At 53.4% G+C, this 15,371-nt stretch overlaps 1 protein-coding gene across 9 annotated transcripts in view; it reads left to right on the top strand.

Moving 5' to 3' along the window:
- Nucleotides 1-1,370: 1,370 nt before the first annotated feature.
- The window catches only part of PPP2R5C (protein phosphatase 2 regulatory subunit B'gamma), a 119,376-nt gene continuing 105,375 nt past the window's right edge, over nt 1,371-15,371 (top strand). For 2 of the 9 annotated variants that reach the window (XM_027568712.2, XM_027568716.1), the window contains exons 1-3: nt 2,156-2,174; nt 2,441-2,506; nt 14,689-14,851. Coding sequence is in view for 6 of the 9 variants with exons in the window: in XM_027568711.2 (XP_027424512.1) it covers nt 2,139-2,174; nt 2,441-2,506; nt 14,689-14,851 (265 nt within the window). In the remaining 3 variants the exon portion in view is untranslated. Of the gene's footprint in view, nt 1,531-1,840; nt 2,002-2,123; nt 2,175-2,440; nt 2,507-14,688; nt 14,852-15,371 lie in introns of those variants that run through there. The other 7 variants (XM_027568708.2, XM_027568709.2, XM_027568711.2 and 4 more) reach the window with 7 other exon arrangements.

Below are 15,371 nucleotides of genomic sequence, written 5' to 3'. Positions count from 1 at the left end.
GGACCTCCCACGGCAATCCTCACTTTAGATCTTTTCTTCTTCTTCTTTTAGCTTTCCCGTCGCAGAGCAGAACAGAATAACCGAAAATGCTTTGCCTCGCAACTTTCAAGAGCGAAAACCGGGTGCCCAAGAGAAGGCAATGATTTCTAAGTGCCCGCTTAAGATCCAGCCCCTCCATCATCACGGGTGAGGCACCAACGCTTGTCACACGTGAAACCCGTCCACTCCTCCAGTCTTATCACCTAACGCATTTCTGCAGTCTCCATGCCCGTCATTAATGGTCTCCCATAGTTTCTGCCTTCAGACAGACTGCGGAAGTAGCAGATCAAAAAGTTACCCTTCTTCCTTTGGAAAACTCATTTCCCCTGAGCTGTTAGCAAGGTGAAATAAATCACGTGACCCCCTGGTCACAATGCAGAGGTTTCCTCACGTGGTTTATGATCAAGCCAAATTGAAGAATAAAATAAAATCCCATTGGCGCAGCTGCAGCGCGACCCGCGGGGCGGGGCCTCGGGGGCAGGGCCAAATGCGGGGACCTCGGGGGCGGGGACCTCGGGGGCGGGGACCTCGGGGGCGGGGCCCCCGGGGGCGGGGCCCCCGGCCGAGGCGGGCCTGGGCTCCGGGGGCGGGGCCCAGTGCGGCCCAGCGAAACCGCCGCTCGCGCGGCCCCGGGCCCCCTCAGCCGGTACTGTGCGCCGGCGCGCGGTCGCCTTTGAGCCTGGCGAGCGCCGCCGGCGAGGGGGCGAGGCCGGGAGGCTGCGGGTCGCGCTGGGCCCACGTCCCGCCAGCTGTAGAAGTTGTTGCTATCCGTTTCAGACGTGCCTTTTCCACGCCTGACTTGTCTCCTGCTCTCTCCGTCCCGCACCTGCGCCGCGTGTGCCGGCAAGCAGCCGTCATTGCAACCCCACGCCGCCTTCCGAGACTGAGCTCGGCTCTCCCGGCCGGCCCCTCGCCGCCGCGCCCCGGGGCCGCTGAGGAGGCCCGGGGAGCCGGAGCTCTGCGTGGGAGGGAGGTGGGCCCGGGGCCGCGTGCAGGGGCGGGGCCGCGGCGGAGCGCGTTAGGGCACGTGAGGGCGCTTCGGCCAATGGCAGGGTGCCGGGAAGCCAGCGGGGCGGGGCCGGGGCGGGGCGGAGCGGAGCCGGCGAGGCGAGGCGGGGCGAGGCGGGGCGAGGCGGGCCGGGGCGGGCCGGGGCGGGCCGGGGCGGGCCGGGCTGGGGGCCTGGGGGACGGGCGGGGCGGGGCGGGGGAGGGGCGGAGAGACGCCGCCGCCGCTGCCGCCGCCGCCGCCGCCGCTGCCGCCGCCGCCGCCGCCGCCGCGGGCGCCGCGGCTGCCGCAGCCTGTGGGAGCCTGGAAAAGGGGAAGTGCGAGCGAGCGAGCGACTCAGTCCCCGGGCGGCAGCGACGGCGGCGGCGGCGGCGGCGGCGGCGGCCGGGGGTCGCGACGGCCGGGGCGGGGGCGCTGCTGCTGCTGCGGGGGGCAGGCGGTGGCGGTCCGCACCAGCCATGCCGAATAAAAACAAGAAGGAGAAAGTGAGTCCGGGCCCGGGCCGCGGGCCGGGGCGGGGAGGGGAAGGGGCAGGGGCCGCGCGGAGGGCGGGCGGGGAACTGCTCGGGAGCGGGGTGCGGCGGGCTCCGGGATCCCGAGGGCGCAGGAGCGCCGGCCGGGGGCGCCGGGGCCCAGGCCGGGCTGGGGTCCGGACGGCCCGGGCCGGCGTGCGGGGGCGCGGCCGCGGTGGGGGCGGCGTGGGCGCCCGCCCCAGGGCAGCGCGCGCGGTGGGCGTGAGGGGGCAGGTGCGGTCGCGGAGGTAGTTGACCCAGCCTCGCCGAAGCCTGGGCACGGGCTTGAGGGGTGGGGGGCTGCAGGCACCTGGAGGGACCCCGGCCGGGGGAAGGGGAGCGAATGGACCCCGCTTCACGCTGGTGAAGAATTGTCAGCTTTCCTGGGGAACGCTCTGGGGCTCTGAAATACTATTATTATCCTGGGTGGCGGCGGTGATGGCTGTGAGTGTGCTGCGTTGCATTTGGCGGGGCGGGGGGAGCGGTACGTTTCTGCTCCAGGTGGAGCTCCGTAGCATCTCAGAATCACCCCAGAAATCCCGGCTCGCGGGATTTACGGTGGGAGACCAGAAAGGGATGCGATGTGGATCCATCAAAACGCCGAGAGTACCGTAAATGTGGGTTTATCCGTTTCTGCTTGAAGTTTTCAACGCTAAATACAGATCAAGAAAACAAAGAGGATCTGAATTTGGGGGTAGGGGTGTCGCCTCGCAGTTTTGTATCTCTAAATAATGTGAGGCAGAATTTCTGGATGTTACTGATTAAAATTATCAGAAGTTCTAGTTAAATTGTGTAAATCCGTTTTAAAACCGCATTTTGGTTTATCTGATGTTTAGTAGTCTAAAAATTGAGAAGCCTAACTGATTTGCTTGATGTTTCCCAGGAATCACCAAAAGCAGGGAAAAGTGGAAAAGGTTCAAAAGAAGGACAAGACATAATAGAATCAGAGGTAACTGCTCTCAAATATTCCCTTTCCGTTTTTTTTTTTTCATGAACACCTTTTAACTAAGGGCAGAAAAACGGCGTGGTGAAAACCAGGCTCTTCTAGAATGTTTCCCTGCATGAGATTTTCTCCGAGTCTCCTTCACAACCTGAAATTTTAGTTCTGTAGGTTTTTATTATTTCAGTCTGGGAAAATACAGATGGGTTTATGGAAGTTGTGTCTGTGCAGCTGGTAATTTTAAGTTCATAACCCCCCCCATCTCAAATCTAGCCACCCTCCTGCAGAGACTGGTTTCACCACAGTTGTTCATGCTCCTTTTAGCTTTCAGACCCTCCCCTTCCTTCCTTGGCAAGCCAGCGGCCAGGTCAGGTGCCTCCCTCTCAGCGGCTCCTCCTTCTGTCACCTCTACTTGCCTGGTGCCCCCTTTGCTGCTTGGGTCTCACACTAGCTCCTTTGCTGATGTCTGATTCCCACAGCCTCTTTCCCCAGGGGTGTTGGTACCTCTCAGTTTAGCTAGTTTGGGTATTTTTATACAGTCTTATATCATCGTTCACTTGTTTTTTCTCTCTGCGATGGCCAGTTCTGACGACTTTTGCTTCTCAGCTTTGGGCTCTTGAAGAACAGCCGGAAGGCTCCGTGAGGACGGGGTCTACCTGGTGGGGTTGATGGCATTCCTTGGCACAGTTGTGCTTTGAGGATGTTTGCAGTTGCCAGCACTTTGCCTTTGCCTTTTCTTCCTTGTGAGTAGTTGAACTAGAGCCCCGCAGGCTAAGGATTCAGGAGCTGTCTGGACCCAGGCTGAGCTAATAGTAGGCCCTTTTGGATCATTGGTAGCCGAGAAGCAACTTGATTGTAGTGTCCCGTTCTCCAGAGCTGGATCATCCAGGTCCCCAGTCTTATCACAAATAAACATTAATTTGCAAGTGTCAGACCCCTTCCTGTAAAGTCAAATTAGAATGAATTCAGTGTTGTCAGGGGAAACACAGTTAACTGGTGATTATAGGCAGTAGCCTTTTTTTTTTTTTTAGCCATGGTGGGGGTACCTTTTCCTTATCATTTGGTGCATTCTAAGCCTCCTTCCTCTTCAGCAGGTGGTTTGTTCCAGCAAATATGTTGCCCTCCCCAAAGCAAAAAGCAGATATCCAAAAGGTTCCTTAAATATCAGTAGTTGGGGGTTATTGGTACCAGTCTTCCTCTGCCCTGTTTTTATAGCGGATAATCACGTTTTGCTGTGGTATTCTTGCTTTTGACTTGCTTCCTTCCATGTCATTTTCTTGACTAAATTGATTTAAATGAAATTTAGTCACTCTGCAAGGGTGTATGCATTTTCTTTCCTTTTGTTTACTGATGTTTCATTAAAACTGCTAAGGCTTTCAGTGCTCCCCCAAACCTTTCTTGCTCACACACCTGTCTCCTCTTACCATTAGTGTGACAAAGAATATCCATGTGTATGGTTCATTTATTCCCGTTTTAGCAGAAAGAACCTGACTATAAGGATGGATAATGTTAAGTTTGAACCTGCAGTGTCCATCCGTTAACTTAAACATAACAAAGCCGTTAGTATGTAAAGTGCGTGTTTTTAAGGTGGTTTGGGTTCCTAGACTGTCAGTTGCTTAAGATTCTTGAGGTGGGGCCTGGAGTGCCTGAGTGTGATGCCCCACGTGTCCTTTTGTATTTTTTCTAGTGCTACTGTCTAAGAGCTGGAGCTACAGAGCTTGAAATTACCACCGAAAAATACTGAAATGGTGGGCCCTTCACTACTTCCTCATAAGGATACCAGAGGCAACATGGCATATTAAGCATGACAGTTGGCAGATCACTGTGTAAATTATTTTGCAGGAGTACAAATTGAGGCACTTCAGTTCATCTGAACTTTGGGTTGAGCCTCCCTTCGTTCATTGTCGGTTCCCTCCTCAGTCTTCATCTTGCTGCTTCACCTCTGGTTCCACCCAGTTACCAAATACGGTTGACCCGCCCAGGTGCACGAAACCCTCATTGTGCACTCTTTTCCTCTCCTGTCAACGTTCCTCTGAACTTGAATGTTTCTAACCTGAACCGTTGAAATAGGACTCCTATGCCCGTGCTGCTTTTCAGACCTGTTCAATGTCATGTCACCTTCACAGCCGGCTCTCGCTGGGGTCAGCCTGTGAACTCACCTGTGTTGGGGCAGCTACCCCTCTCCGGGACTTCCCAGCCCGCGGGGCATGCAGAACAGGTGTTTGTCCAGGGCAGAGTGGCCAGGCTTGGGAAGTCATCTCAACAGAGAACACGTAAAAAGAACTTGGCCTGTGGTTGGTTGATTTTACACACCACTTCAACACCGGAAAAGGTCCTTATACTAAAATCCTGGCTGGCTATAAACTAGCCTCATGGAAAACAAAGGAGCAGTGGCTTATATCGCAGAACAGTTTTTGGTTAAAACAAAGGAACATTTGACGGCGCGGGGTTTTTAGTAAGGAAGATGAAGTCCTGCAGTAAAGGAGAGAGCCATAGAAAGGAAAGTATTTTAACCTGGGGAGTAGATAGTAAAGATTCTGACTCCTGAGTGCCCTAAGTGATGTCACCTAACTTCCAGGGCCCTGTTTCCTCACCTCTAAAAACATGGGGAGTTTCAGATTTGACCATTTTTAACTCTGTGTGATAGATTAGGCATGACCCCTCTTTTTTTTTTTTAAAGATTTTATTTAATTGAGAGAGAGAGAATGAGAGATAGAGAGCACGAGAGGGAGGAGGGTCAGAGGGAGAAGCAGACTCCCTGCTGAGCAGGGAGCCCGATGTGGGACTCGATCCCAGGACTCCAGGATCATGACCTGAGCCGAAGGCAGTTGCTTAACCAACTGAGCCACCCAGGCGCCCCTGGCATGACCCCTCTTGAAAGAAGTTTTCCCTGCGAGATGTACGGCAGAATATATCTTCCAGTGTAACCAAATACCATTAAAGGTCATAACTGCTGCTGTGCACATTTTTCTAGAAATTTCTGCTCCTTGAATGATGTGTACTGGTACATTTTTTTGTTTGTTTTATTCTCTTTCAAGTAGGAAGTTTACATTTGACTTACCCACATGTGTCCTGGAAACAAAAGTTTCTGCCCAGTACTTATGGGTTTATTTCGTGGCACACTTTTAAGGAGCGAGGCCGCAGGTGGGCTCCTGGGTACTCGGGAGACTGACAGAGGGAACTCCAGTGTGAGCAGCTGTCCTCAGTGTCACCTTCACAGCTGTGCAAACATAACTAGGCCCACTTGATGAATATTTAGAATCTTCATCAATTGCTCAGAGATTGCTAAAGTCCATTTTGGAAGATGAGACCATGCCATGGTGTTTTTTTATAGGAGCTGTTTTAATATGTATATTGTGTCCAAAGTTATGTTTTTAAAAGTGTTAATGCTCTCTGTAAAGTGATTTGTTTTAAGCACATTAAAGGTTGTTTTGAGCGCTGTTCTCTGGTCACGTATGTTACATATCCTGCTTCAGCTTAGTTTTGTTTGAAATCTCTACGGCAACTCTGACATAATATCTGTTGCTGAAAAGAAAGCTGAAAGGTCCTCTCCAACTTGTTAGCTTATTTTGACGCCTTTGCCCTTAGTCATAACATTTTTCTCTCTATAATCTGTCCCTTTACATCCCCTCCAGCCCGCCTTGGTGTTGCAGAGACAGGGAGCCAGGCTTGCTGAGGTCCCACAGGTGTAGCTGGTAGAGTCATGTTTGAGAAATTAAACCTGAAATTTCAAAAATGTTAGTTCATTTAAAAATAACCCGTTACATGGTAACAGAAATAACATTTTTGTGAAAAGTATCTTTTTAAGAAAATTCGACATTCTAGTCACTCGGCTGTGTAGCAGGAATTTTAACCTGAGTGTTGGAGGACAGTGGAAGTGGTTTGTTGGTAGGTGTGTTTCCTGGGGAGGCGGCTGTGATTATCACCTCCTGAGATGAGAGTCCCCAACTCCCCTCCCCCAAAACACCAAAGCCACTGTCTTGCAGGCTGAATTCTGAGCTCGAGCTACCCCTGGGGGTCTCCCCTGCCACTCCCCACTTTTTTTGCACACAACCCTAAACTGGACTCCAGTGAAACTCGGGACCCAGAGGACCAGTACTTTAAATTTTTTTTTTTCGAAATTCATAAGTGACTATCACATAGGGGCGAATTCCCTGCTTTTGATCACCATGTCTTGGCCCACTTTCCCAGCCACTCTGCATCATCTTTGCTTAAAGCCCTGGTGTTCAGGAAGGACGGAGGCTCTGCGGAGGGGATAATCAGCTGTGAGTTGGAGGACATGTGAGTTAGGAGCAGGTTCTGTGAGCTTCCCGTCCCTTCCCAGCGCTCGCTCCTCCTCCGTGTGACCGTGTGACTAGCTGGGCGCTTGGCAGACCCTGAGTGCCTCCCAAGTGAGACCCGCTGCCCTGAGCAGGCACCCCACCTTCAGGGCCGTTGACGGGTAGACCAGATGCTTCTCCACGGTGCTGCCCTGTGGTCTGTGCACCTGGCCCTCCCCACTAGATGCCAGTGGCTCCACACCCCCTCCAGTTCTGACAACCAAAAATGTCTGCAGACATTGCCAAATGTCTCCTGCAGAGCAAAATGGCCTCCAGTGAGACCACTGCTCTAGAAAGACCCCTCCACAAAGTATGTACATCTGCTTGCAAATCATGCCTAACACCCATTCTCCTTTAGCAGTTTTCAAACCAAAGGAGCATCAGCACCCCTTTATGCTCTTAAAAATTAGAATCCCGAAGAGCTTTTATTTAGGTCAGTTTTAGCTGATAAGTTTTCTTACTAGAAATTAAAAGTGAAATTTTTAAAATATTCATTAATTCATTTAATAGTAACACTACCCAATATAAGTAGCATGTTTTTACGAGAAATAACTAGTCACAAAAATTCACTGAGAAATATGGCATTGCACCATGTTTTTGCAAATTTCTTTAATGTCTGGCTTAATAGAAGCTAGTTGGCTCCTTGAGTCTGCTCATGCATTCAGTCTGTTTTGATATCCTGTGCCTTGTAGCCTGTGAAAAATTGACCTAATGATGGTTACAAAGGCAAATCATGGCTTTGTGTTCTCATAAAAGCACGGACCCCGGAAAGTGTCTACAGGACCCCTTAGGGGCCCCCAGACCTGGCTTTGAGGAGTACCCTCCCCATGCTCTTCACTGTCCCATCTTAGTCCCTTTATCTTCTTAGCTCCGATACAGGTTCCTTCTGAAATTTAAGGGAAGCTTTTCTCACTATCTTGGCTCCTATTTTTTTCCATCTTTTAAATTTGCATAGCAGTTATTGGCTCCAGCAGTTGCTTATCATTTATACTGCTTTGGACGACTTTTATTTACCTCGATTCGCCTCCCTAACTAGATTAAGTACTCGAGGACAGCAATTTAACTTGATTTTTCTTTGCTCCTTGCCATGTATGTGAAGACCTGGAGGCCAGAAGTGTTTGTTGGTGGATTTTAAAAGTGCTCAGGAAGAAGGACAGCTTCAAATCAATTAGCTTGCTAGGTTTTCTGATATGGTAAATTAGAAGGGGGGGGGGAATCTCTCTTGTTTCTATATCTTTTGATCCTCTAAGGAAATTTTGATGCAGGGTTTTCTTTCAGTATAATCTGTTTTAAATAAATAGCAGTGGACTAAAAGAAGATTATGGTACTTGGGTCTTTGTCTAATGTCCTGTGAAACTTTTAAGAAGAGGGTTTTTGGTTTTGCTTTTGCTTTGCACCGGAGGTCAGTGGTAAGATGTACCACCATCTAACAGCCCCGGCTGTTAGAGCAGTTGTGGAGTGAGTGCAAGCCTCTAGGCCTGCATGTCAGGGTGGGGAGCTTTCCACCTGCATCTGCCACGTGAGTCAGCCTGCCACCAACATGAATCACGGTGATATTTCCCCAAGTCACAGGGAAAATTCATGTGAAAAATTTCAACTATAAAAAGTCCCCAGCGTTTCCTTAAAACATCGGGTGCCCACCAGGGTTAGGGCTCGACGGTGTCTGGTTTGACACAGTGTTATAGGTAATGATCTCGCAGCTTCCTGTCGGTGTGTCATGTTCAGTGAAGACTTCCCCGGGGCCCTACTTCTGGTTAGGTTTGGGAAGGACCACTGCAGGGAAGCCCTGCTGTCCCGATCCGAGTCCAAGCCCTGCTGTCATCTTTGTTTCCTCCACCTGGGGGAGTGAGGACAAGCCCAGAATCCAGTGGGGCGGGGGGGGGGGGATTAGTTTGAGGACACTGGATTTCCTTCATTTTAAATATTTTCTTAAGATGAAATTTAGCATGGCTCTAAAGGGGTGGTAGCTCTGAGCTCGTGCTGTTCTTGCCCAGTGGAAACACCAGAATGCCTGGAGGATGCTAGCCATTAGCCACATGGGGCTCTTGAAATGGATGAAAATCAAATTAAATGTAAAAATTCAGCTCCTCAGTCATACGAGCCACGTTTCGAGTGCTTGGGAGCTGCACGGGGCTGGTAGCCACTGGACAGCAGCTAGAGAACATGGCCTTCACAGAAAGCTCAGATGGACAGAGTGACCTAAGACCCGGGCAGGATCTTCCAAAATAACTCCAATTCGAGTGTGAGTAACTTATTTTAAGTCCGTCAGCTATCACTCTTAATACGAAATGCCAAATTTAGAAGGAAGTGGGAGGCAATGAGGGGAAAGGGGGCAGTGGAAGAGAAGGGAATTCAGGGGCGAGAAGGGGGCGGCCCCGCTCACCACAGGCCCGGGACTGCCCGATTTGTAAAGAGCTGCAGCTGATACGTGGGCGAGGCCACGCGGTCTCCCGAGGGACTGGGCCTGGGGACACCCAGGGACACGACATCCCTCCCATCTTCCTTTTTCGACATTTTACCTTTATTTGTTTTGGTGGTCAAAACACACAGGGTTAAAAACTAAAATAGTACAAAAATCGCTACTCTCTCGTTTCACCTAACGCACACTTTCGGGAGCAGAGCTGTCTCACCTGCTCTGCCGATTAGCTCCGTGGTCCAGAGCTTACAGGAAGAAGTATTGCATGGCCAAGGCCAGGCCCTGTCCGTCACGGGGGTGACCTTCCTCTCTCCCCAAGTCATTTTCCTCTCCGTAGGCCGTGCGCATCCCTCCAGGTGACTCATTCACAGTGACCCCGCAGGCACTCTGAGACCCTCATGGGTGCTGGGGGCGCGGCGCGGGACGCGCAGCAGGGTCTTTTTGCTTTCAGCGGGCACCGAGGGTGCTGGTGGGTGAAGGGGGCGCTGGTGGCATCTGGTTTCTCACCCTGCAGAGCAGCAGCCCTGAGGCTGTCTGCATCAGGAGCGCCCTCTGGTCACTGTGGTATCAAAGCTGCCCACACGCTTCTAGAGGTCCGGGTGGTCTCGCCAAGGAGAGGGTGTTAAAGGTGACATGCAGGTGTGAAGCAGGAGCCCGTGGTGCCAAGATCTGGGGGAGGAGGGCATTCCAGCCAGAGGAAGTAGCTGGGGCAGAGGCCCGAAGGTGGCCGTGAGCTGGTATGTCCGCTGGAAAGAAAACCAGTCTGGCTGATGACAAATAAGGGTGGCCAGAGCAGACGAGATAAAGTCAGAGAGGGGCACAGGCAAGGAAGGTCCAGTAGGATCTTGTCAGCAGCCCTTGGCAGGATTTGGCGTTTTTATTCTTAAGGTGATGGGAAGCCACTGAGGTGGTTTGAGCAGGGAGGGGGGATGATCTGACAAGTATTTAAAAAGATCTCTGCCGCTGCTGTGTAGGGAGTAGAGGGGCAAGAAATGAAACCAGGGGACCCCGGGTTCCACATACCCGGAGCTGAGGCCCCAGCACAGTGGACCATGGGCACTGGAGGCGGGTGGGCTCGTCGGCTGGCTGCTCGCTTTCCGGGCCTGAGCTGAGAGCTAGCTGTGGTGGCTTCCAGCCCTGAAAAACCAGAGTGCGGAGAGCTTTGCTCTGAGGGGCCGGCTCCGGCATGGTGGCCTTGGTGTTTCCTAGCCAGCTTGGTTTCTTTGCAGACCACCTTTCTCGCCCTCATAAACACCTGAGGCTGACTGTCACCAACCGCAGGGTTGTCCTGGAAGGCAGCTGTGCTCACCACTATACCACCAACGCGCAGGGTTGTCCTGGAACCACCTGTTGAAGAGAGTCTTCTCCCGTCGAGCGGTCTTGGCTCGTAATTCTGTTCCGTTGATCCCTGTGGCTGTCTTTATGCCAGTACTGTATGCTCCAGGCGAATGTTCTTTTAAAAGACCTTACAAGGCGTGCAGGTACAGGCTTCTCAAGCTCTGTGTCTCGTGGTCTCTGGCACATAGTGGTGGTAGTTCATCATAACAATTGCAGAAGGGGAGAATTTTAGAAGATGTCGTAGAACTGTTTGGATGTGGGACACAAGGGAGGTGGTGTCTGAAGTCCGGGGACCGAGCAAGGTCCTAAGTCTGGCTCCATGGCTCCTTGCACGATCCCAGGAGATCGCCCTGCACTCCGGGGAAGGGCCTTGCGGCGTCCTGGTGTAAGAGCTGCTCCAGGCGCCCGCCCTGCTTCAGGCTCAGGTCAGCAGCTGGCGCGAGTGGGTTGGGGGGTCCCAGGGACTGTCGGGGGGATGCAGCGGGAGTTCCGTGTGGGCAGTGCTCCCTCTGGGCGCTGACCGCTACAGGTCCAGTTGGCTGCTCGTACTTGGCGCTGAGGAGAAAGATGTGTTCAGAGCGTCTCTGTTTCTCCAGGCCCCTGCCTTGCTCTGCTATTCAGGCCATCCTCACCTCCTCGGGCCTCGCCTCCCTTCAGTGCTTCTTGCAGGTGACCTCGTATGTCTGTGCACACAGAGAGGCCATCAGACTGACAGCTGTCCTGTCCGTCCTCTGTTCTGTTGTCACTGCACGTGGGGACCCAGATCCCACTCCTCGCTCAGTTGTCCCTCAGCCAGGCCTCCCCTCGGTGGCTTCCCCCATCAGCTCGCAGCGCAGTTAAGCCCCTCGCCTTCCAGACAGTCCGAGGTCCGTGCTGTGGCGGCTGCTGCTTGCCCTGACGCTCTTCCTCCCGGCCACCTTCCCGAAGCCTCGCCGCCTTGGCCTCAGCCCAGCGGCCTCTCCCCGCTGCCCCCTGCCCTCAGCAGCCTCCACCAGCCCCAAGATGCCAAGTGCGAGTCCGCAGACTGTGGCTTTGAGTGCCGCTTGATGGGTTGGCCTCCTCCTTCCTCCGCCTCTTGCACTCTGCGCTCCTCCGCTGGGTGGTCTCACTCATTCGGTAACTTCCAAGTTCACGTCCGGCTTGCACGAGGTGTCCGAGGGCCAGCCGCACACCACACTGCCAGCCCCTGGGCGGGCGGAGGAGGCAACCGAGGGCGGCCAGGTGGTGGCCAAGGACACCAAGGACAGCACCCCGGCCCTTGTCCGCAGAAGGGAACGAGGAGGGGCGTCACTCTGTCTTTTGCTCGGACCCAGGGGGCTCACTTCCCGGCTTCTCGGCCGCTATCGCCTTCCCATCACAGTGACTGGTGCCGCCCGCTACCCGTCTGCAGGTTCCCTGTGCCCCCGCCGGCGCTCCACGTCACCTGTGCACCTGCTGGCCACTGGGTCCGGTGCAGCCACCACCGTGTGCAGTCTGGACCACTAGCCGAGTCTGCCGCCTCCCCTCCCGTCCGCAGTCCACACTGCAGCCCAACGCGCCTTTCGAACAGGAAGATGGATTTGCACCCTCACCCTGCTCAGAGCCCCCTGCATGGCTTCTGGGGGCCTGTCAGGTGAAGGTCAGACTCTGACCTGGGCTGGTGGGCTCTGTAGGCACCTGCGGCCCCCAGGCTCCCCGGTGCCTGCCTACCTGTCTGCAGTGAGGGTGGTCGCACTGAGCCGCCACTCTCGGTGGCCCTGCCTGAATGCTGTCCCCCCAGCACACACACATGTGCCCTCAGAGGGGCCTCCCTGACCTGGCCGGTGCGGGGCAGTTCCCCGCTCTCGCAGAACAGGCCAGAGTGGCATCCAAGCCCTCCTGGAGCTGACATCCCATCGGGGGGGAAGACAAGATGGCCACCTCCTAGCAGAGCCTGCCTGGGCGGGCCCCAGCCCACGGAGCTGAGCACGCTGCACGGAGGCCTCAGGGAGCCGCACTCAGGGTCGGCAGTGGGGCAGCGGGGCCGAGGCACGGGGCTGAGGCACGGGGCTGGCCGGATCAGGAGCTGGTGACCCGAGCATGGGGCTCTGTAGACCACTGTTAAGCCAATGGGCTCAGAGCCCTGGGAAGTGGCTACAGTGAGTTCGCCTGGGTGATGGAACCAGATCTTCTTTCTAGAAGCTCACTCTGCCTTCCCCGAGGACAGTGCTCCAGGGGAGGGAGGCCAGCAGGGCCCACGCAGAAGGGCCGGTGGCTCCGAATCAGCAGGTCTTAGGGATAACTTTTTGCTCTGTCAGACATTCGAAGCCTCATCTCAGCGTGTGTCCTGCATGGGCTGTGGATATGCATGGAGTTAATTCTGTTTTATGAGTTAGCCATCTCAGCCAGGGCTGGTGTTCCAAGCTTTGTTGCAGGAGCTGGCCGGTGCCCCGTTGTTCTCAGGGTCAGTGTGTGTGGGGCTGGTGGAAAGGCAGAAAGGACGTGTCAGCTTTACTAGATACCTGTATGTCAATTAACATTTTAAAACAAGTACTTGGCCTAGGAGGCGACGTTTTTGCCTGGGGAGTGAAAACTCGGGTTCTGGGGAATTCTGGAGAACAGGAGAGGTATGGACAGTGTTTTTAAGGAAGAAAACCCAGCTTTCACGATCAGGTGGAAAGAATGACAGGTGTCAAGGACAACATCCATAAAGGCCCTTTCAAGGAAGAAACTGCTGACTGGGGGAGAGGGGAGCGCAGGCCCGCGCTCCCGGTTCAGGGTCCCGTCTGCAGGCAGGCGTCCTGCCTCTTGGAAAACTCTTCCCAAGTATTCCTAAGCACCTTACTTCAAAATAAAGCTGCTCTGACTTCTTAGTAAAAATTCCACTCGTGGAGGAGAGCAAGTGGTTGGGGGCTTAAGTTGGTGCATCTGCTCTCCTAGCTCAGTGTGATTGGAAGAGGCTTGGTGGGCTTGTGTTTCTAGGATGAGCTTGGTAGGCTTTTCAAAAGCACACATGTGCTCATACGAACTCCATTCCTTTGGGCGGGCTGGAGGTGTGGGAGGAGTGAACGGTTGGCACAAAAAATCTTGCTGATGCTTAGTTGACACTCGCTGGGGGCCATGCCCACCTGAGCTCCCTGGGCACCCTCGCCCCCATGGGCCTGGCTGGGTGTCTGCTGCATGTGCCCTCGATGCCCACCCACCTCTGCTTGGGTGTTTACACAGCTCCTTCTCCCCTCGAGAGTCGGCCATGTGTCCTCGGACAACCCAGGTGATGCAGTGCAGTGCAGAGTTGAGCACTAAACCTGGAGCCTGGGGATGGACTCGGCACGGGGGGGTGCCTAGAAAGAAGAGCATTTCCTGAGGCTCAAGGGGCGAGCACTTTTCTGTCACTCCTGCTGATCACCGAGGGCTGAGTGGTGTATAGGCAAAGGAGCCATGAGCTGTCTGCTCATGAGATCCCTGTAGCTGTCTTGCCAATGACCACAAACTTACTGTCTTACAGTCGCAGAGGTCAGAAGTCTGAAATGGGGCTGACATCAGGATGTCCGCATGGCTAGTTCTTTCTGGAAGCCCTGGAGGAGAATTCGTGTCTGGGCCTCTTCCAGCTTCTAGAGGCCTCCTGTGCTTCTCGGCTCGTGGCCCCTTCCTCTGCCTTCCGAGCCAGCAGCCTGGCTTCTTGCAGTCTCTCTGAGGATCTCACCTCCGCTTTGTCGTCTCCTTCTGTGTTGCCTCGTCTTTTCTTGGCGAGACCTGTGTGATTACACGGGGCCCACCCTGACAGTCATCACCGTTCCAAAGTCTCTCTGGCCAAGTAAGGCAGCATATTCACAGGTTCCAGGGACTCGGACGTGAATGTCTTTGGAGGGTCATTGTCATCAGCCTGTATGTACATCAGCCTATGGGAGAAATGTTTAGAAGTAAAAAGTTGGGAGGAAGATGTGAGAAATGAGGATCTCTGTGAATCCCTGGAAACCCAGCATTACTGGAGGTGGGATGTCACTCAGACTCCAGCCCCTTTAAGGAATGGTGTTTACGGCAGAGTGGAGGGGACTGTCCCTGCGCAAGCCTCGTGTATGCTTTCCAGATTCTAGCTGTGCTGTAAAATATAACCGTTTGAGGTACGCATGTGTTTCTTTCTGTTTTTATTTTGGAAACAGATTTCCAGCAGGAAAAACAGCCTAGCTGCGACGCCGTCGACAGTGTCTAGCAAAATAAAAGTGCCAATCCCTCAGCCCATAGTGAAGAAAGAGAAGCGGCAAAATTCTTCCAGGTTTAATGCCAGCAATAACAGAGAACTTCAAAAACTACCATCTTTAAAAGGTAATTTCTCTTACTTGTCTTTTAAAAGTCAGAGTGTGCCCGTTTAGGGAGAAGGAGTCACGTTTGGCTAGTTTGCCAGCTTGTTCTGCCCCTGCTGTGTTTATGTTTCTGTTCTGGTCTCTTTATTGAGGTTTGTTTGGTTCTGGTTTTTTTTGTTGTTGTTGTTAAATGCCACTAACTGATTTACCCAACTGATATTTCAAATTCCAGAGCTGTTTGAGATAAAAACGTAATCGTGAATGTGTTGTAGGTATAACACACTAGAAAAGCCAGAAGAGAGACTTTCAGTCTCTTCGTGTGAATCCTAACCAGGCTAGCTGGTTGTTTCCTTCAAGTAATTCTCTGCCTTTGTCACCTGAGCTCTAGCGATTCAGAAAGGAGCCCCGTTTTCAAACTCCAGTAGAGCCTCTTCGCTTTCCTGGTATTGGATAAGTGAGAACTGTAACCATAGTCCTTTGTGGACTTTCTGCTTATGACTCATTTGGGGCTTACACTGCCCAGGGGTTTCCTATTTGAGATT

The sequence above is a fragment of the Zalophus californianus genome, chromosome 6, assembly GCF_009762305.2.
Source record: "Zalophus californianus isolate mZalCal1 chromosome 6, mZalCal1.pri.v2, whole genome shotgun sequence".
In the NCBI taxonomy this organism is placed as follows: Eukaryota; Metazoa; Chordata; class Mammalia; order Carnivora; family Otariidae; genus Zalophus; species Zalophus californianus.
This window is presented reverse-complemented; position numbering and strand designations above follow the sequence as displayed.